General features: G+C 31.2%; 2 protein-coding genes across 2 annotated transcripts in view; both read right to left on the bottom strand.

Moving 5' to 3' along the window:
- Positions 1 to 5,686: 5,686 nt before the first annotated feature.
- LOC144560184 (pentatricopeptide repeat-containing protein At2g22070-like) lies at positions 5,687 to 6,675 on the bottom strand. Its single transcript, XM_078309367.1, has 3 exons — positions 6,552 to 6,675; positions 6,119 to 6,462; positions 5,687 to 5,764 (listed from the first exon to the last, which is right to left on the bottom strand). Exons 1-3 carry the CDS (start codon positions 6,673 to 6,675, stop codon positions 5,687 to 5,689), a joined length of 546 nt encoding a protein of 181 aa, XP_078165493.1.
- Positions 6,676 to 11,542: 4,867 nt separating this feature from the next.
- LOC144560183 (putative disease resistance RPP13-like protein 3) overlaps positions 11,543 to 23,465 on the bottom strand; it is a 30,288-nt gene continuing 18,365 nt past the window's right edge. The window contains exons 3-4 of the mRNA XM_078309366.1: positions 11,754 to 12,939; positions 11,543 to 11,593 (exon numbers count right to left, since the gene is read on the bottom strand). Coding sequence (XP_078165492.1) covers positions 11,543 to 11,593; positions 11,754 to 12,939 — 1,237 coding nt within the window. The remainder of the gene's footprint in view (positions 11,594 to 11,753; positions 12,940 to 23,465) is intronic.

The raw sequence follows: 23,465 nt of genomic DNA, 5'->3' as shown, positions 1-23,465 counted from the left end.
CATGGTTATATATATAGGCGAGCTACTGGAAAGCAAACTGATGCTATGTGTAATTGCAAAAATAAATTTAATTCATTTTTCGATTGATGCTATATATGTCTAATTTACCATGTTCTAATTTATTAATTATATAATAGGTGAATTCATCTGTTTGATTCAAATTATTCACATCAAATATTTAAGAACTTTTTTCAAATTTCAACTAAATTCAAATTTGATCAGGAAGTTATGGCATCACTTATTCAAGTACGGTACTAATTAGAAAGATTATAAATGCGACATTATGGGATGCCAAAAAGTAAAACATGACCTGCTGAGCTTTACTAAATCAACCGATATTTTGAGAGAAGTGCTTTTTGGTGTTTTCCTCATAGTGAAATGTTTTTCCTTTTTTTTTTTAATAAAAAAATGGATCATGAATGAATGGAGAAATCTACTTGTAAAAAAAAAATCACTGTAAAAATTCGAACCTAATTTAAACTTTTCAATTTTACAATTTCACTTAATTTTTTTCTTAATCAGCTAAAATATAATTTGTTTTAGTTAATCATTTCCTATTTTATTTGAGTACACATCAGCAGCTGCGATTAAGAGGATATTAATTGTTAGCTATAGCAGATTACTATCCTAAAGGCAAAGATACTATTACTTGTGTAATAGTATATTATTCTTTTCTTAGGTGGTTCCATATTGATATCTCTTTCGTGTGCCCAACCATACTTTTCTTTTTATATTCCCCTTTCATCCTTTATACTCAATGTCTTATTTTATCTTTATTATTTTTTTTTTTTTGGGAGTATAAGTGGTGGAGAAGTCTGTTTTGGGTATAAAGGTTGAGAGGGGAATATGAAAAGAGTGATTAAGGAGGAAGAGAAATATGAAAACAAAAAAAAGTTGGAAGCAAGGCATCAACAACAACCTAAAAAAAGAATATCAATCTTTTGTGCACTAATGTTTCACAGATACCCAAAACACACATTCACACGCCATGAATAGAATGAAGCAATGCATGTTTAATTTTCACATGCCATGACTTGATTAACTGAATTTTAATTCACATTAGAGTTTTTTAAGAGAAACATCATTCGTCACAAGCTTTGCTAAAATGTATAGCTTAAAATAAGTTGAAGAAAATTATAAAGATGAAGTCTTCATCAAGTGCAGTATGTAATAAATGAGGAAAAAAAAACAGAGAACAAAAAATGATGAAAAGAAATGAAATATGGCTAATGTAGGATTTAGATGGTATGCTAAGTGAATGGAGGAAATGAATTTAATAATACCAAGGAAAGGTGAATTTATGTTATTGACAAAATATGCTACACTTAAGTATGCTGTGTTTCAGTTCAGCTTAAATCACATAAATAATCAATTTGTTTTTATTCTTTCATTTTGTTTGGTAAAGATTTTAACGGAGCAGTTTTAACTTCATGCAGCACATGGTGACTATAAAATCAAGACAGCGCTACTGAAGCCAAAGCTCTTATGTTAAAATCTTTACCCTTGTGTTGTCTAAAGACTTAAGATACTGAAGACATGCATTAAGACAGCCTGGTAGACAGTTGTTTGATTATTTTCAAAATTCGGTGTTATATAATGTTTGAATACATGCGTTAAAAATGACTAATAAGTGAACACATATACATATATTCAGACAATATATCCAATGTTGTCAAAAAAGATTTAAACAAAATATATATGTTATTGTTTAAAATCTTAAATAGAGATTATAGGCAAAGTCACTGACACGTGAGTCTGAGATGAGTTTTGACATTTAAATATTAGATATATTTTTGTCTCAAAATCCATCCAGAACCCACATGTCAGTAACTTTGGAGACAGAAATTTTATGTCCACATGGGAGTAGGAGATTTGATTCCAACTCGACTCCACCGAAAGTAAGCCATCCCACATGGGGACACCGAGATTTGATTCCAACTCATATTTTAGGAAGACAGATTAAAAGAAAAGAAATGATTTAATAAGGAAAATAACAATATTACTTGTTTGCATGATATGATAAAGTTAATTAAACAATACTATATAGTTTCTTTATGAGAGAAATACTTTTATTCCATCGGATTACGTATTTAATTGAAGCAATAAGGTCTATTCAGATTTTACCAATTATACTTTTGGAAATACATTCATAAATAAGAAAAGAAAAGTACTGCAGCGCTAATTAAGCGGAGCATAATATAGTGTTCATGCCGAAATTCACACCAGCTTCCAATAAGTTAATTAAGTCAGAATGAGGTCATTTACAGCTGAGCATTTTCTTTATGAAGAACTCAAATTGTGTGTCCAATCGTACTTTTCTTTTTCTTTTTATATTACCCTTTCAACATTTATACCCATTGTCTTTTTTTTTTCTTTCTTTTTTTTTTTTTGGGAGTATAGGTGGTGAAGTCTGTCTTGGGTGTAAAGGTTGAGAGGGGAATATGAAAAGAGTGATTAAGGAGAAAGGAAAATATTAAAACAAAAAAAAAGTTGCAACCAAGGCATCAACAACAACCTAAAAAAAATATATATATCAACATTTCGTGCACTAATGTTTCCAACACCTTAATCAAAGTATCAATCTTTCACAGATACTCAAAACACACATCCACACGTCATGAATAGAAGAAAGCAAGAAATATTTAATTTCCACATGTTATGACTTGATTAATTGAATTTTATTTCACATTGGAGTTTTTTAAAAGAAACATCACTTGTTACAAGTTTTGGTGAAATGTATAACTTAAAATAAGTTCAAGAAAATAATAAAGATTAATTCTTTATCAAGTGTAGTATGTAATAGATGAGAGAACAAAAAAATAGAGAACAAAAAAGGATGAAAAAAAATTAAATATGGCTAATGTAGAACTTAGATGGTATGCTAAGTGAATTGAGGAAATGAATTTAAAATTACGAGAAAAGATGAGTTTATGTTATTGTCAAAATATACTACGCTAAAGTATGCTTTGGTTCAGTTCAGTTTAAATCACATAAATAATCAATTTGTTTTTATTTTTTAACTTTGTTGGGTAATTAAAGATTTAACATAGCAGTTTTGACTTCATGCAGCACATGGACTGTATCATCAAAAGAGCGCTGCTGAAGCCAAAGCTCTTATGTTAAAATCTTTACCCTTGTATTGTCCTGCTCTGTACTAGTTTATCTGGAATTTAGTCCAAGGCTTAATTTTTTAGCAAGGGTTTATAACTTCATATGCATTGATGAGCACATCAGTCAAAACATTATTCAGACGAATATTTAATGTTTTCATTTTTTTTAGTTCTAATTTATAGCCGGTTTGAAATTTTTTATTATTTTTATTTTAAAATGTTTAACAGCTATATGTTTAATTTCAAAACAAGTTCACAAGTTATTCTAAACTCATGTACATGTGTAAATGTCTAAAAAATTCTTCTTTTTTTTCTATATACCAAAAATAATAATTTAAATGTAAGATACTGAAGCATGCATTAAGAAAGCCTGTTAGACAGTTGCTTCATTATTTCCAAAATTCAGTATTATATAATGTTTGAATACATGAGTTCAAAATGACTAGTGAGTACATATAGATACATTCAGGCAATATATCCAGCGTGTTGTCAAAAATATGTTATTGTTTAAAAATCCTAAATAGAGATCACAGACAAAGTAGGAAAATTGCGTAAGACTGAGTACATTTTATACTACTACTCGAACAATTATTTGCAAGGTACCTATAATGACTCCACTGGAACTGGATTACTAGCTCCCTTGTAGGTTGGAAATTACTGCTTCTAAAGTTACTGACATGTGAGTCCAGGGTGGATTTTGACATTTAATATCCGGTATAGTTTTGCCTCAAAATATATCTCGGATCCACATGTCAGTGATTTTAGAATAAGAATTCCCTGCCCACAGAGAGGCAGGAGATTCGGTTCCGAGATGATTTAATATGGAAAATAACAAGAGTACTTGTTTGCATGATATGATAAATTTAATTAAGCAATACTATATAGTTTCTTTATGAGAGAAATACTTTTGTTCCATCAGATTACGTACGTAATTAATTGAATCAATATTCAATTTGCAAAGGAAAAGCGTTCCATTCCACGTGATTAGTTTTGGTACTTTTAGAATCTTTGAAGGCTGCAGATGTATCAATCTGGGAATTAATGAGGCCCAATAAGGGTCTCACAATTGTACGGAATTATTAGAGAAAGAACTAAAAAAATAAAAGTAGGAAAGCACCAACTGAAGGTGATGTATCAATTTTTTTTTTTAATTGCAGTTGAATATATTGCTTGGTTAGTTGAGGGGATATATAAGCTAAAATTTGTATTTGGCAATTCGTCATTAGATGAATTAAAGAAACAAGAACAAGAATTCTTGAAAAATTGATAATATATTCATGCTGAAATTCACACCAGCTTGCAATAAGATAATTAAAAAAAAAAAAAAGTGGTATATATTGACCACCTGTTTCATTACAAAACGATAGAGTCAGAATGAGGTGAAATTGAAGAAGCTAATTAAGTCAGAATGAGGTCGTTTAAAGCTGACCATTTCCTTTATAAAAAACCCAAATTGAACAAGCTCAATTATTTTCCAAGTTCATTTGAAACTAACTACTGACATTGGCCCAGTATAAGCCCATTATAATTTTCAACACCAGTGCAGTCACTGCCTCTGACCAGTTGTCAGCATCCGATACAACAAAGGACAGCACGCGCTCCGCACATGGATGAATTGTAAGGTGCAGTTTGATTACAGTTTCTTCTATAGGTAGAGATGTAACTACCGTTATCACAGCTACCCGTCTTCTATCGGTAGTGAGGGAAACTACTGTTCTATCGTGTTGGTATCTATCGGTGGAAATACTGCTAGTACTCAGCTTTTTTGCCCGATAGAACTCAACAGTTCTGTAGTAGTGCCGATGTATTGAATAAAACATTTTGCGAAAAAAATCTCAATTATTTCGATATATATATTATAAAATCTGTGTAATATCTGCATTTTGTAAATAATATTTTACTGTTTTTTAAAGCAGATAGTAAAATGGTAGATGCTCTTAAATGACTTTTGGTAGGTTATGAAGACCTATATTGTACGAAATTAAAGTTACCAAACTGTAAAACGACAGGTAGCCAGGTAGGTGTCAATGGGTATGGTTCAGAATTGTTAGCAAAGAGTAATAAAAGAACAAAATTGTTAGCAAAGCTAGGAAATTTGAGAGTTCTTGTAATCACATAGTCATTAACCTTTGCAAAAGAAGTTGAATCAATTAATCTCTGGTACCAATAATCTTTACAAGAACAAAAACCATATTGGAAATGATGAAAACGGATTACATATTCCTTGCAATAATCTCTCTTTGACACATCTTTCAGATAAAATTTCATCGTCATGCGACAATCCATGCGCACCATCGATTTTCCATTATCCACAAAGTGGTCCCTCATGGAGAATGGTTAACAACATCTCTTCCATTATTTCTTCCTCCACTTCATGTAAAATTAATTTTGTATCATTTGAGGATGCAAAATATCATCTGCTTCAAGTTTTGATTTTATAAATAAACTAACACCTTGTTCCTCTTTAATTCCTTGATTTCTCATTCTTTGCCAAATTTTAGCTTCTTTATTCCATTCCCCAAAAGTGGAATACTTATTCGCTAAGGTGGAATATATAAGCATCACTACTCAACGGATCAATGGCTTGCAGCCTTTCCGGCTTCCGCCGCCTTTAATTTTAGCCATGTCAGCACTTTTGTGGGCCCTACAAGCACCTAAAAGAGAACCCCAAGCAATTTAATCTGGTTCGACTGGAATTTTTCAATGAAGTCCTCGGTTTCTTGAAACTTCCCGGCACGACAATCTTGTGCTCATACATGTGTAATGGCACATGGTCGGTACAATCTTGTGCTCATTTTGCATTTGTTCAAAATACCTCTTCCCATTCTGTACCAAACCTAAATGAGTACATACCTACACATGTAATGTGATCGGGTTGCTATCCTAGCTTGATCATTTCATCAAACAGTTAGAGGACATCTTTTGCCATGCCATATATGTTGTGCCAATGCAACCACCATAGAGGTCCATGTAACAGTTTGGTTCCTTAATCGAATTTTGCCAAATACCTGTCTTGCCGATGTAACGTTACCACATCGAGCATACATTGATAAAGCCGCATTAGAACCCAAAACCGCATTTATATCACGTAAACTAATAACTCTACAATGGATTTGCTTCCCTTTCTCCATTGCTGATAGGGTTGCACAAACACTTAAAATAGATGATAGAGTACAACAATTAGGTTTTGTGCCTTCTTTTAGCATTATCCGGAAAGGATCCATTGCCTCAGAATTAAACCTGTTTTGATCGTACCCAACAATCATGGCCATCCATGCTACCACATCATGATATTTCATCATGTCAAAAATATTTCTAGCTGCAGTCACATTGCCAATTTTAACATAGCCCTCTAAAAGAGCGGTAAGTGAAATTAAATTTACGTCACATGTCATGCACCTGTCTACGATTTTTTGTGCCATACCAACCTTACACAGTTACTGAATCCTTGTTTAACCACATAGGAATGGACCTTCTGACTGATACAAGCTGCCTCCAGAGTAGCACATGAAGAGAGAACATTGGTAAAAGTGAACCAGGTTGGGACAATACCAGCCCTTACCATTCCCAGAAAGGCAGAAACGAATCAATAATTTCTCTGAACCGACCCAATCGTTTGAACCCGACAATCATGGTGGTCCACGAGACCTTGTCTCTCTGGGGCATTTTGTCAAACAGTTCTTGTGCAGTGTTGATTCTGCCAGCTTTGGTGTGTATGGAAAGAATGAAGTTCTTATGCAGTTCTTGTCAAACAGTCAAGATTTTCGATCTCTCCTCACGACTTCACTTCTTCTGTGAAGATTTAAAAAAAATAATACAATTGAAGAAATAATTTATTTTTTCAAAGTAAGACAATTTATATGAAAAATTTGTTTCTTTCAGAACTGTAAATAAAACACTCCGTGATGAGAAACAATTTTCTATATTTTCTATATTTATGTATATATATATAGAGGAGGGATCAAGTTACAATAATTTTTGAGTTAAAACAAGTTACAACAAGCATTTTCTATATTTTCAAAGTTGAAATCGTCGATCTAAACCGTTAGATGTGATCTCTACAATAAAATGTGCCTAGAGACCAAATTTTACATTTTTTGAAATTTTTTTACTATTTATTAAGATGAGTAAAAAAACTAGTCAAATTCAAATCATTGAATTTTGTACCCATCTTAATAATCAGTAAAAAAATTCTAAAAAATGTAAAATTTGGTCTCCAGGCACGTTTTATTGTAGAGATCACATCTAACGGTTTGGATCGACGATTTGGACTTTGAAAATGTAGAAAATGCTTGTTGTAACTTGTTGTAACTTAATGAGTGATGGCTAAATATATATAGAAAATGCTTGTTGTATCTATATATATATATAGGGTCTGTCTAAATTGCTGCTGGCAGCATTTCGGCAGAGGTGCTGCCGGGGCTATATTTAGCCGTGTGATGTCCAAACAACAAATCCAAACCGTTAGATGTTTAATCTATATTATAATCTACTTGGAGACCAAATTTTACATTTTTTGGAATTTTTTTACTATATATTAAGCTGGTTTGAAAACCGCTGATTTCAGTAAATTTCTGCAGCATTGAAATCAGCGGTTTTCAAACCAGCTTAATATATAGTAAAAAAATTCCAAAAAATGTAAAATTTGGTCTCCAAGTAGATTATAATATAGATTAAACATCTAACGGTTTACATTTGTCGTTTGAACATCAAAAAATAGAAAAAACAGTGGCAGCACCGCCGGCAGAAATGCTGCCGGCAGCAAATTAGCCACAGCCTATATATATATGTATATATATATATATATATATATATATATATATATAGTATGGCTAAATTGCTACCGGTAGCACTTCGACCGAGGTGCTTACAGGGTCATATTTTAGTATTTGATGTTCAAACAACAAATCCAAACTGTTAGATGTTCAATTTATATTAAAATTTGCTTGAAGACCAAATTTTACATTTTTTGAAATTTTTTACTATTTATTAAGCTGGTTTGAAAACCGTTGTTTTCAACTATTAAATATTCACAATAAATTATTTTTTATCTAATATGACTTCCCAAATTTTCTATCTAATAAATCTGACCTCCCACACAAACAAACGATATTGTTGTTGTCATAGACCAGACCCAATTTTCCCCAATTTACCTAGTCGTTGGTCTTTTTCCTTAATATTTAAAGATGTTGCTTTCTATTAATTACCGTAAAGACCATGGAATGAGCCGATTGGACGGCGCCTCATTGTTCCCTGTAGCATCCACCACTAGGTTGAATTAGACTCCTGACTGACTGACTGACTGCTCGAAGTGAGTCCAGATCTATCACTGATGGCTGAAAGAAGCTGGTCGGCTAGATAGGACATTTGTTCTTGTCAAACAGTCAAGATTTTCGATCTCTCCTCACGACTTCACTTCTTCTGTGAAGATTTAAAAAAAATAATACAATTGAAGAAATAATTTATTTTTTCAAAGTAAGACAATTTATATGAAAAATTTGTTTCTTTCAGAATTGTAAATAAAACACTCCGTGATGAGAAACAATTTTCTTTCAGGAGGGCATTAATAGTTAATGGATACTGATAGTAATTTTAAATCTCACTTGGATTGTTTTCTCTTTCAATAGAAAAAATAGTAACCAGCATATCAGTAATTGTGGGGTAAAAAATAAAAGAGAAAAAAATTTGTCGTTAGCCCAGAAAAAAAAAAAAAACTCATTTGCTTGAAATCTATTTTCCATCTTTATTGGGTTTGTTTCAAGGCTTTATCTTTATTGCGCTAAAAGAGCCTTAGACTCAGTGTGAAATATGCAGATGTACTTGCACCATTTGTTTGTTTCATAATTAGCTAAGGCAAAACATTTTCTTAAGAAGTACTTACACCATTTATTACAGATTTCATGCAGATCTCTTTTCTTGTACGGGTTTTTGCTCAGACGATACTGTATGAATGAACTTCAAACATATTAATAACATATATAAAAATTAATCTAAAATCATACATAATAGAAACAGGTGATTGACAAACTTTTGAAGAAGAACGTGAAAAACATCTGATGATCATCTCCATGTTCTTCGTTATAAAATAGCCACATTTCTAGTTGTTGTTTTGTGTAGGGCACTAAAATGTGTATTCATAAAATATTCATAAAATATAAGAATAAAAAACCTGTATTCGAATGGATTAATTCATAAAATATTGGAAAGAGGTAGAGAATAATTTTAATGTAAAAGATGATTTCGACATGGTGATCTATTGTCCTCATTCCTCACTGATTTAGTGTCTGATGTATTAAATAAAATTTGCAAACAAAAATCTCAATTAGTTCGATTCATCTTAGGTATGTGTAAATTTATTTTTATATAAAATCAGTGTTAAATCTGCATTTTGCAAATAATACTGCAAATAGTAAAATGATAGATGCTCTTAAATGACTTTTGGTAGGTTTTAAAGACCTATCTTGTATGAAAATAAACTTTTCAAACAGTATGCGTATAGTATGGATTGAGTGCAAGTATTTTTATATTAATATGTATATATATATATATATAGAGAGAGAGAGAGAGAGAGAGAGATGGGCTATGGTGCATTGGATCATAAATCACCGGATTCAAAGTCCAAATGACTGATCCAAATCGTTTATCTTGTTTTCCATATTAATATGTGTTTGGAGACCAAATTTTATATTTTTTTGGAAATTTTTTACTATTTGTATAAAATATCCTTGTTCATATCTTACCCGTACTCACTAAGATAACAAATAAATAAACGAATAATGTGTAATTATAAAATAAATTGATAATTTATAAAAATATAAGAAATAATCAAATATATTAAACACAGATGTACGTAATTTCATAAAATTTAAGAATTATTATTTTTTATTTCACTATTTTAAAAATATGAATTTTCAATTAAATAAAATGATATAAAATATTTTATAAATCAATTGAATCATAATGATTAACACGATACAATTATATGAGAACAAATAAAAATATCGTATATCATCTAATATTTATTAATCATTATATAGGGTAATGAATACGAAATAGTTTTTACTTGTACCCTTATTCAAAAACTATTTTTTTTTTTTTACCCGTACTCATATGTCATACCAGTTATGTTAACAAAAAAAATATACCTTAGTTATTATTACAATATACAATAATTAATGTTACAGTACAAATTGGCACAACATATAATAAAACCTGGGCACCAGAAGTACTAGACTTTTATAGAAATCATAAAATATCATGGTACACCTTGTAAGCATTTATGGCATTGAATGTTTATGGAATTTGTGCATTACACAATAATAAATATTTATTGTGTTTTGATAATTATGTCAGTATTCCTTCATCTTAAAAAAAAAGTAATATGATTATTTTTATTGGGAAACAGGAACTTGAGGTGAGTTTGGCATGTTCAACACTTTTTGATTGCCAAGCAAAAATAAGGTAATTTTCTTATGATAAACAATTAAGCAGGCTAAACTAACAATGATGGATCATAAAATTTATTTGATTTATAATTATAAAAGTAAAAAATTAGTTGAATGACGTCACTTAAAGGTTTTCCTGTCTCAAAATTCATAAAAGAAATTTATGATAGTTGTTTTTAGTTAATTGTTTTATAGAGCAATGGAGGAAACTAATTTTAAAATTAAATGAAACGATTGTTCAATGAAAGAAATGTGAATCTTTCTAACATAATTAAATTATTAGATTGTGAGTTACATTTGACCTCATAAACAATATTTTCTTGATTATTTTGTTCCAATGACATTAAAAATTAGCATCATTACAGCAGTTCAAATTGATAGCATGAAATTTCAAAAAGTATAATTAAATGGTATTGTATATATGTATGTATTACTTCTAATTATGAAAGAATTATTCATGCATATATAAAATTTTATAACTACGTACTATGCCTTTGACTTTATAATGTAATAATTCAAAGTATAAAAAATTAAAAATTATCATAGTGAAGCAGTTGATTCAGGAAAAGTTCTTTGTAGTTAACTAATAATTAATATTTGCACGAAAAGTTAAATTAATCTTAATTTCTCAAGATCTAATTCTCAATCTCAGTACGTAATTTCTTTTATGGTACCAAAAATCTTTAGAAGAACAAATTTCATTCCTAAAATATTAACTATTTTGTAAAACTGATTTTGTGTCACTTGACAAACATTAACCTTTTAATATTTTTGTTCAAACTAACCCCTTGTTCTTTTTTAATTTCTTGATCCGTCATTCTTTTCGAAATTAACTTTAGCTGCTTTATTCCATTCCCGGCCCACAAGTGGAATAAATTATTCGCAATTGAACAATCTTGTGCTAGGTTTCTTTTATATTCCCGGCATGAGAAAATAAAGTGATCGATTGGTACAATTTAAAACTATACAAAAATTGCAGGATGAAGATTAACCCGTAAGTAGAAAAACAACAATCAAATTTTCATATAATTCATCGATCTGTCAAAAGAATAAAATTACAGAAAACAAAAAAGAAAATTTATTCGAAGGAGGCCAATTACGTAACATCTACCATGTGTACAACTAACAATTGCATAAGAAAAGCAACCTACAGTACTGCACCCTATATATAATTATTAATTACATATGTAATGCTCACGTGCTGTAGTTCAGGAGGCAAGTGAAACATAATGTCGTGGTCATATACATTGAGGTATTTAAGATTTGGCATGGTCCCCTCTGCCACCGTTAAACTCTTCATAGAATTCCCTCCCAATTTCAAGTATTGTAGGACAGGGAATCCTGCTGGACAGAATATTGGACCAGAGTTGTAGTACAGGTCGATGCTTAGCACCTCACATTCTAAGCAAAGTTTCTTTAAGCTCTTCAACTTTCCAAGCTCCGGCATTGGATTTTGTCCAAATCTGGACCATTCAAGTGTCAATTTGAGGAGGTGTGGTGGAAACAAGCTAGCATCTAAGGTGACATTCTCTGACCACTCTCCATCTAAGTAGAGAGATTGTAAATGTTGATAATTTGGGAGTGCTTTTGGGTAAACAACCTCCATTGTGAGACTATCATACCATGAATGGATACTTAGGGAGACCAGAGAAGGTAGCGTTGCAAATAGATTACTGGTGAATGCAATCGGATCACCATCTTCTTCAATAACAAGATCTAATTTACACAGGCTGCTTAAAAGGGGCATCTTCTTATTAAAATACACCCGTTGCAAGGTCTGGATATTTTTTAGCTCAGCTGTTGTTTTTGGTAGCTTGAAAGGATTATCAGAATCACATCTCACATGCCTTAATGTATCAATTGACCATATACCATCCGGTACTTCACCATCACCATATATTAATATTTCTCGCATATCCAGGGTTTCAAGAGCCTTCATACAATGAAAGGAACATTTCGAGATGGGAATATGACATCCTCTTAACCCCAAGTATTTTAGGTGAACCAACTTTTCTAATCCCCTGACCAGGTCAACATCATGGTTCTCGACTCCCTCAAGTACTAGAACTTTCAGTAGCCTAAACTTACGGAAATTGGCGGGTATTGGGCTCCAGCCATATTCCCCAAACAATAATAAAGAACGGGCATATTCTAAGTACAAAAGGTTATTGCGGAGGTGGAAATTATCATCACCGTATTTCAAGGAATGAAACGAAGCCCGTCGGATTTCTTTGTTCGGCTTTTTGGAATCTGATTCTTCTGAGAAAACCATAACGAAGTTTTCTTCCCTGGCTTTGTGCATTGCTAAGTCGCGGAGAAGATCATGCACTTGGAAGCACTTGATCGAACCATTCACGTGTCGGCTTGATACTTGAATCATACTCCTGAAATAATTTTGGTTTATAAACAAGTCAGGAATACATAAAATATTGTAATCATAATAGATTAGTTAATTACTTTCTACATTGAATGTTAAAATTAGTCAATTACTTTCTACATTCAAAATTAAGTTATAAATGTTGATCATTTGGATGACTGAAATTAAAATAAACAATTAATGCAATATGTATGTACTACTATAAATAAGAACATTAAATTTGAAGAGAAATATTTGAATGTACATATGTTGGTTAAAAACTCAAAAAATTTTAAATGTACCATTTTCTCAAAAAAAAAAAAAACTAAAAAAATAAAGGTTTCTATACAATTATAAATCTATTATGGTCGCATCTATGAGATGTGGACTCAATTACTGGGGACTGTATCTAGGGGATACGGCCCTAGAATAAGCATCCGCTATATAGGGCCCTATATATATATTTTTTTTTCAAAGTCTAAGAGATTCTCAGAGGATACCAATTTAAATTTAAGTTATAATATATTATTTTATTCTATGGTTATCTTTCACCGAAAACTCTAAAAATTTATTCGTTGATATCCGTAAATTTATTTTTATTACAAAAAATTCAATAATATATATTATTTTATTTTATTTTTTTGATGATTTTTCACCGATAACCTTAAAATTTTATTCTCCGATAACCCTAAATTAATTTTGATTACAAAGTAGTCCAATAATATATATAATATTTTATTTTATAATTATTTTTCACCGAACACCCTAGAAGTTTATTTGCCGATAACCCTAAAAAGTTTAATTTCGGGGTATCGGCGATTAATAGGGGTGAAAATGGAGCGGATAATGCTGATACCATATCCACATTCGTCTTTTAATGAGCGGATACGAATAGTAAACGGATAACAAAATTCAAAACCAAATTCACCATAAACAGATACGGATAGTCCACGGATACGAATTCGAATAGATATATGAAATGAATAATTGTCGAATAATTAATTTATATGAACTTTAATATACAAATATTAATTAAAAAAATAAGAAGAATAAAACAAAACATAAATAAAAAAGAAAAATGGAAAAGAAAGCCGTTTATATATTTGATCAACATTAATCGAATGATGAATGTTGAGTTCATCTACTATGGTTCTACAAATAAAGTTCTCGATATAGAAACAAGCTCTTCAATGGGATGGGTCCAGTCAAAAAGAAAAGATTGATTGTTCAGTAATCATTTGAACCGGGTCCAGGGATTGACTGGCTGGCGCTTCTTCTCATGCGAAAAAAATAAAGAAAGAAGAATTTCGGGGCGCTAGAATCCAAAGAAAAAAAGAAGAAAAGTTCCGGACTCCTTTGCCCAAAATTAGTCCCACGTGATCTCTTCATTGAATGTCAACAACAAATTTCAATTTCAATGTTTTCGATGAAAATTAATCTCAAAAATAAAATAAAATATATATAAATTTCAAAGTTTTCCATGAAAATTAATCTAAAAAATAAAATAAAATATATATAAATTTCAAAGTTTTCCATGAAAAATAATCTCAAAAATAAAATAAAATAATATATATGTTATTGAACTTCTTTGTAATAAAAAATTACAAGACTATTGAAAAATAAATTTCTGTTCGGTGAAAAATAATTCAAAGATAAAATAAAATAATATATATGTTATTGAACTTCTTTATAATAAAAAATAATTTATAATTCCAAAAATAAAATAAAATAAAATAATATATATGTTATTGAGCTTCTTTGTAATAAAAAAATAATTTAAGGGCTATCGAAAAATAAACTTCTATTCGGTGAAAAATAATCCCAAAAATAAAATAAATTAATATATATGTTATTGAACTTCTTTATAATAAAAAATAATTTAAGGGCTATCGAAAAATAAATTTCGAGAGTCTTCGGTGAAAAATAACCATAAAATAAAATAACATATATGTAATTAGACTTCTTTGTACTAAGGATTAATTTAGGATTATCGGCGAATAAACTTTTAAGGTCTTCGGTGAAAAATAGATATAAAATAAAATAATATATTATAACTTAAATTTGAATTCTTATCCTTTGAGAATCCCTCAGATGCGGCCGTGGTAGATTTATAATTGTACATAAATCGTGGTTTTTTAGTTTTTTTTTTTTTGGAGAAATAGTATTTTTAAAAATTTCGGTTAACAAGTGTTAGAATTAATAATATTAAAAATAATTGATTTTTACTTTTGAAATTCTGATTCCATACACAAAATAATACTTTTGCACCCTCTAGTCTCTGAAATATCAAATTTTGATTTTATCCTTAGAATCGTGTTTTAGTATCAAACCGTATTTATTATTTCTTTTGCAACGGAAGTGAAAGATATCGAATTTAGAAAAAGCTTTTGCTGGCACTATTTTAAAAAATAATAATTAGAGCACACTTGGTACAAGGTTTTCGAGGAAGAAGCTATTTATTAGAGAAGAAATCATAAAATATAAAGGGGTGTATATATGATACTTGTAATAAAATATAAAGGGGTGTATATAATGAACGAAACTATATTTTATTGCAAAACATATATCAAATTTTGTAGTAAAGAGTATTGATTATTCTGTTAGTCAGGTCTACATGATTATTTTGTAGTAAAGAGTATTAAAGGCGTTGTAGCTTATTTTGTTCGTCAGGCATTTCATTTCATTTATATATACTTTAATATGGTATTTCTCTACTTCTACTCTATTATGAGAACAAAATTGGAGTATATATCATGTATACCTGAATTTTGTCTTATGAGAAAATTTATTTGTGACAAAAAAATTTGCAAAAATATTGTATAGGAAGGCTGAAATAAATTAAAGGATAAATAAAAAAATAAAACATATAACCTTTGAAAAAGTTCGTAGAGGTAATCCTCAGCTATGTCCTCCATCGTTTTCCTCCCTTCTTGTGGTATGAATCCCTCTGCTACCCACATTCTTATCAAACGTCTTGCAGAGATCTGATAGTCCTCAGGAAAAGAAGCAAGATAAAGGAAGCATGCCTTGAGATAATAAGGCATTCTTTGCCCTCTGAGTGCCAATTCATTGTACGCAACACTCTCTCCCATGCATGATAGTTTCGGCCTTTAGTTATAAGTATACCACCTACTACTATCAAAGCTAGAGGTAACCCCTTACATTTTTTTGATAGTTCGTCGGCGAGCTTCAGGAGATCGCCAGGCAATTCTTCGCTGGGTTCTTGATTAGGGAGGGCCTTTTTGAGGAGGAGATCTAGGCTTTTCTGATCATCTAACAAGTTTAGTTGGTATGGTGCCATATTAGGGTCTGCAGATATTGCAACATCGATAAATCTGCTGGTAATTAGAACGCGACTCCCATTTTTTACATCAGGCAAGGCATCTTTTAGTTGATTCCACACATCAACCTGCCATACATCATCAAGAATAATTAGATATCTTCTGCTACTTATGTTTTTCTTGAGCTCGCTCATTAACTCTCCCACATCTAGCTCCTTCGGTACAGAGCCTATGAGTTGACGTAGCATCCTTCTCAAGAGTTCAGTTAGACTGAATTGTTGAGAAACTGACAGCATTATATGATACTCGAACTCTGCCCTTGCACTGCATATACGAACAAACAAAAATGAACTATTAGATTGATTTCTAGCACAATTTTTAACAATAGTCATCACGGCAACTATGTATTCTAAGATCTGAGCAATTATTTCTTAGAAATTAATGACTATCTAATTAAATTTTTCCGAACCACTAAAATATATAAATGTCAATAGCGAAACATATTGATAATTATGATTAACAAATAAGTTAACCGCTAATAAATACTGATAAAATGATATTATTGTTGTTGTTATTATTATGATTATTATTTAAATTGGGAATTTAGGAAACACTGTTAATAATAATGACATTGCAACCTTGCTAGTCTTGCAATTATTTATCTCATTATAACATAGTTGAATAAGAAATATCTGCACTTGCCTCTTGTATATCATATGTGCAAGGGTAGTCTTTCCTAAACTGCCGGTACCCACGATGGTTATGACGGACCGCCTTGGTGTTTCCTTAGGGCGCAGCAACTTCAGAATGTTGTCCCTGTCAGCATGCAGGCCTACGACTTCCGTTTCGTCTACTTCAGAATAAGTAGCTCTCCGAAAAGGCAATATGACTGCCTCTCCCACCGCTATGTCTTGCAGGGCTACAATTCCATAGTGCACTCTGCTGTTCCAGATCTCTTCAAGTTCACTTTGGATGCTATTGAGCTTAGTGCCAAGTTTGTGGAGGAAATACACCTCCTGGGGCTTGTTCAACAGCTTCTTGAAATTCTGCAAAAAAGTATGATTTTGGTTACATTCAACTTTGATAAAGAATATGTCGATTGCATCCTCGATGCGATATGCCACATCGCGGAGCTCATTGAGCCAGTTCTGCACCCTCTCATCTCCTTTTCGTTTTGAATCCGCGTCTTTCAGGCAGGACTGGATTCGGGTTAGCTCACGCTGTGCCTTTTTGAGTTTCTCCCCAACCCCACCCAAGAACTGAATTTCTTTCTCGATGATATTAGCAAGCTTGCCGACCACGATATTCACAATAATCCGCTCAGCCATTTCTCTCTCTCTCTCTCTCTTTGGAAATAATGTGCACTAGTGTAAAGGGATATTATTAGCTAATGCAGATGACTATGCTAGGCAAAGATAATGTGATTATATAGGCGACCTACTCGAAAGCAAACTAATTCTCTGTCTAATTGCAAAAATAAATTTAATTAATTTCTAAAATGACCGCTTGGTGGAATATCAATTCTATATGAGACAAGCTCTAAACTTCGTTTGGCTTTATTATTATTTTATAAAAGGTCAGCTTGAAATATTTACCATGCATGTGCTACTATATTAATTATATAATTGTTCGAGGAGACAGATCAACTCAGCTATCGTCAATAATATAACAATAATATATATTTTATAATAGATGAATTCATCTGTTTGATCCAAATTATTCACATCAAATCCACACTGTGATCTTCGAGAACATTGTTTTTTCATTCAAATTTCAACTTTGTTTCAATTTTTTTTAAAAGATTTTGTTTGTTAGGGATATATTTTAAACTTTCTTGTTTGTTATGTCTATTTCTATTTCTTAAGTATGCAATATATGACTTTATCATCTTCATCTTAAAAGTCTTTATTTCCAAACAAGTTGGAGGTAGACTAGAAATGAAACTCAACAGGAATTAGCCATACAGAGATTACCCAGAAGGTCACCCATCCTAGTACCCAGAAGTCCATCACTAACTCTCCTCCTTTTTTCTGGCTTGGGACAGGCTGTGTAAAAATACACAGGCGGAGTTAATAAAGTATTTTTACCTTTCTTTTTTGAATTAAGTTACATCAGCTTTCCTATGAGTGAAAGAAAGGATTTCCTGGCTTGATTTCAAATCTGCATGTTTTAGAACAAAAAGTAATTGACTGAAGAGCAATTATGTATAATTGGCATGATTATCTAAATTATATAAATTTGATAAAACATCTTGACATCATTTATTGCTTTTGTTTTTTATTTGTTGTCCATGATGATATTCTACATATTTAGTCTTTCAGTTAATCTTCAAATAAACTAATCGCTTAATCAAATTGAGAGATCTGCTTTGGCGCAATGCAACAACTTTGGCTTTTTTATTGACTGAAGCTGATATCTACCTCTTTGTCTGATTTTAATTTTAGAATATTGGTATGCAATTTTGTTTTAAGTCTTGTTGTGATGTCCTCCGTCATAATAGAGATTATTTTTTTACATCAGAAATCCAACCATTAGTTTGATAAAAATGAAAGTAACCAATATACAAAATCAAAGAAAACAACTAATTAATGGCTCGTACAAATTGAGATCTGCATTTATGGAATCTAAATGTGCTAAGTCAAATATTATTTCCCCATCCAACAACTGTTTTAGTTAATTATTTCTATATTGTTGTTTAATACACATGAAGAGCTGGATACAGCTAGAGATGCGATCTGAACTCGACTAAATCAATATTGAATTAAACAAATGAAGAGATCTTGTAGAGTAGACCTCGAAATGTGCCATTAAGTCTGACTAATGAATTAAAGACAAATGAGTAGTAGACAGTTGGCAGTTGGCACTTATGGTTCGCTATGGCACACATCTTTTTCGATGTTCATTTCATGCTCAACATGCTGGGAGCTGTTTATCCCACCAAGTCACCCCTTTAAATTCTATGCACCATTTAATAATAATTATAATGTTGGTTACTTCAAATTAAGAAGCACTTGTATCATTTTAATTACTTCAGATTGCTACTGAACACCAACTTCTAGTGCAGTGACTAAGGTAATTTCCGACTGACAGTGTATTGCAAATATATAAAATTGGGAGATTTAATTCTATCTATATCTTAAAAAAGTTTGCTATATTGGCAATGTATATAATTAAAAAGCTTGTTGTTTTGCAGATATTAATAAGGCACGCACACACGATGTTCATCCTTCAGGATTCGAAGCTCAAAATATTGGAGGAAACTAAAACTATGATAGTTGTTTTTCTGTTAATTGTTTTATAACTTAACATAAAATATTGGAGGAAACTAATTGAAGATGAGCCACTCATCTAATCTAATTATGAGAAAAAAATAGATTATCAAATCAACATTTATTCTTTAATGAAACTATTTGATTTTTCAAATAAATGTTGTGACATTATTATAATAATTCATAAAATACATTTTGTTTAGTTGCAGCTTGGACATTGCTTCAATTCTAATGACAATTTTTAGAGAATTAATTATTAATTAATTTTGAATCTCGCATGCATAAAAAATTAAAAAATTATGGATTTCTTAATTAGCGAAAACTTTAAAAATCAATTCATATGCAAGAAAATAGAATTTTATGATTTTATTTATCTTCATTTTTAAAACATCTGCATATGTAAATTTGTTTAAATTGGAATATATATATAACTTCTCAGCAATATCAAGTATTCAAGTATCTATAATTCTGTAACAATTTTTCTTTGAATTTACCCTGCAATATAATAAAGCGATAAAAATTATCGAGTTGATTTTTTAAAAACACTGTTAATTATATATCAAAGCATCTTAGTATATTATTATCTTAAAAAAAGAGTAATCAAAGAACAAAATTGTTAGCAAATCCAGGAAATTTGAGAGTTATTGTAATTACACAGTCATTAACCTTTGCAAAAGAAGTTGAATCAATTAATCTTTGTAACTTTCTTTTCTGGTGCCAATAATCTTTAAAACAGCAAAAAATTTCTTGGATATGGTGAAAATGGATTACATTCCTCGCAATAATCTCTCTTTGACACATCCTTTAGATAAAATTTCACCGTCATGCAACAATCGTGGAGAATGGTTAACAACATCTCTTCCATTAATTCTCGCTTGGACCATCTCTGTATATAAAATAAAACCCAACTTTAAAAATCCATAGAAACTTCTTTAATTTTTCAAAGTTTAAATGAAACTAAACTTGATGAAATACTCACAAAGATATAACTAAATTTTCAGAAGAGCATGTCACCAAGGAAAAGCTACAAGGATCAACAGCAAGTTTGTAATTACAATAAAAAAATGTTTGCACTAGAGAAATGCACGACATGGGAAGATTAGTTGGGTTCATTTTTTTTGCATGTTTTGAGAATAAAAGAGCGATAAAGACATGAGTTAAAAGTTCAATTTGAGGCCTATTTAGATCAAGCTGAAACTGAAATCATCATGTGAAAAATACACAACAGTTAATTTTCATATTAAATTGACCAAGTAAAGGCCCATATATGATCAGTTAAATTTGAATATCAAAAGAGAAAATCACCTTCTATGTTGATACCATTTGAAGTTTCTAGGCCAGAAGCAGAGCAGCACCAAGGGCAGAGAAGAAACATGGCTAATAACCCATGTGTGATTATACCACTTAACCTCGGTGCCACCATTATTAAACCTGTCAATGGGTTATATTTTGTATAGGTTTTGGTTTTCTTTTCTCTTCTCTGCCTATGTGGTTTTTATCCTTCACAGTTAATGAGAGACTGAGAGAACAAACAAAGGCATGCAGCCTTACTTTCTAGCTATGTTTTGGCATTGTGATGTGCATTAGAAATTGACATAAAAGAATATGATTGTGTGTTGGGGCAGCAAGCCAGCAAGGGAAGTTGAGAGGCGAGAGAGACATAAAAAGAATATCCTTGTTCATATCTTACCCGTACTCACTAAGATAACAAATAAATAAATGAATATTGTGTAATTATGAAATAAATTGATAACTTATAAAACTATAAGAAATAATCAAATATATTAAACACAGATGTACGTAATTTCATAAAATTTAAGAATTATTATTTTTTATTTCACTATTTTAAAAATATGAATTTTCAATTAAATAAAATGATATAAAATATTTTATAAATCAATCTAATCATAATAATTAACACGATACAATTATATGAGAACAAATAAAAATAACGTATATCATCTAATATTTATTAATCATTATATAGGATAATGAATACGAAATAGTTTTTACTTGTACCCTTATTCAAAAACTAATTTTTTTTTTTTACCCATACTCATACCAGTTATGTTAAGAAAAAAAAATATACCTTAGTTATTATTACAATATGTGATGCACCAAAAAGGTATAGTGCAAAGTTTCAGTACAAGATGATGTACCTTTTAAACCTTTAACAAACGTTTGATTTAAATTGCAAGTGCACAATTCTATCAAAATAGTATTTGAGGTGTCGAACCACAGGGAGTATGATAAAAACTTAGTTTAAACTTTAATAATAAATTTCAGAAAATAAAATAAAGTAAAGTGCAATAAAAGTAAATTGGGGGGGGGGGGGTTGTTCTAACAATTCCTAAATTTGGGTTCAATACCCAAATAGAGAGTTTTAAACAATAAAAGTAAATGAATGAAAGAAAGATTGGTTTGCTTTCTAGATGAGAAGATCTAGGAGTATTCGGTCTACAATTCCTTGCTAATTCTATCTATTCGGTATTTGTTTGAATTCATCTATGATTTGACGATGTTTCTAACCTAATAAGTTATTAAGGGTTACTTTCGTAAATTAATAACGTGCCTAGGTAATTCGGACTTCTCGATTAGGTCCCTCACCCTAGCTACCTAGACCCATGGAGCTCTTGTAGTCTCTCCTTTCCTCAAATATTGGTACTTCGCAATTAAGTCCATCATACCAATACCCGATTCGAATTGAGATGTCCTAATTAGGGTTTGGCTTCACGGTTAGGTTCTTCACCAAGTTCCTAACCTTAATTTCTATAGTTCCGGCTTAGATTAAATTGGTTACAATCTTAATCTAAACCTAGGGTATTTGCATTCATAATTTGGTACTATCCTATTGATAATAGTTAATTTTGGTTCTTTCGAATCCAAAATGGGATACTACAATTCAAGTACTAACTATGTAATTAACACAAATGATTAAATCACAGAAATTAACAATCAAATCCTATAAAACAATCATAATAAAAACAAATAACCGAATAAAATAGAATTAAACAAGTTCATGCATTGACCTAAACCCCTAGAGAGAGAACTACTCTCTCTTAGAGAGATCCATTACAAAAAGTTGGCAAAGTAAGAAGAAATGAAATAAAAGAAGTATTACACCCTTTAACAAATCAAAAACCTCTATCTTGCCGAATCTTGCTCAGGAAACCCTTCTTCTCCTTGCTTGAAAGCTTTACTTACTTCAGAATTTATCGCTAAGTATTGTGTGTGTGGAGAGACAGAATGAGATTGTGAATGATTCTTGGATGGGAATGAACCTCCTCTTTTATGCCCAATTAAGAGGCTAGGAAGTGGAGTTAGTGGGTGCTATATTTGGATTATTTCCCAGGATTGTCTTGTCCATATTTAGCTGTAAAACACTCCCATGAAGCGCCAAAAATAGAAACCGTGTTGAAACTGTGTAAATTTGGCTTTCTGCGGGTCCAATGCGGATGGCTGATCCGCACTGCGTATGGTCTCACCCGCACTGAGTCTAAGTTTTCTTATTTAACTTCTGCGAATTAGTTGAGTGCGGGTGGAACTGCGGATGGATGACCCGCACTGAGGGTGGATACTGCTTTTCTGAAGTTTCTGAAATCGGCCAAGTATTGAGTGCGGCTGGGCTCATCCGCACTGCGGGTGGAACTTCATCCGCACTAGGCTCGGGAAAAATTCGTGCGCAGCGCTTGGATGTTGGAAATGCGGCTAAGTACTCCGGGCGGCTGCACTGATCCGCAGTGCGTGTGGTTGATCTGCACTGAGGGGTATTTTCACCATTTTTCATCATTTCCTGCAATGAAAAGCCAAATAACCGCAGTAACTTGATTCCAGGTGTATTTTAATCACTTTATATTAAAAAATACAAGATATTTGAGGTTGTTTTATGATAAAATCTAGATCAATTGTGTATATAATTTATGCTTATCAATATGCAATAATTAATGTTACAGTACAAATTAGCACAACATATAATTAAACCTAGGCACCAGAAGTACTAGACT

The sequence above is a fragment of the Carex rostrata genome, chromosome 10 (assembly GCF_964058835.1).
Source record: "Carex rostrata chromosome 10, lpCarRost1.2, whole genome shotgun sequence".
In the NCBI taxonomy this organism is placed as follows: domain Eukaryota; kingdom Viridiplantae; phylum Streptophyta; class Magnoliopsida; order Poales; family Cyperaceae; genus Carex; species Carex rostrata.
This window is presented reverse-complemented; position numbering and strand designations above follow the sequence as displayed.

Excerpts from the sequence above, each read along its gene's own strand:
- LOC144560184 (XM_078309367.1), bottom strand. The coding sequence starts at position 6,675 with ATGGTAAGGGCTGGTATTGTCCCAACCTGGTTCACTTTTACCAATGTT. Across the intron at positions 6,463-6,551 it reads TGTGGTTAAACAAGGATTCA|AGGGCTATGTTAAAATTGGC; the intron begins GTAACTGTGTAA and ends CCGCTCTTTTAG. Across the intron at positions 5,765-6,118 it reads ACGTTACATCGGCAAGACAG|GTGCTTGTAGGGCCCACAAA; the intron begins GTATTTGGCAAA and ends GTTCTCTTTTAG.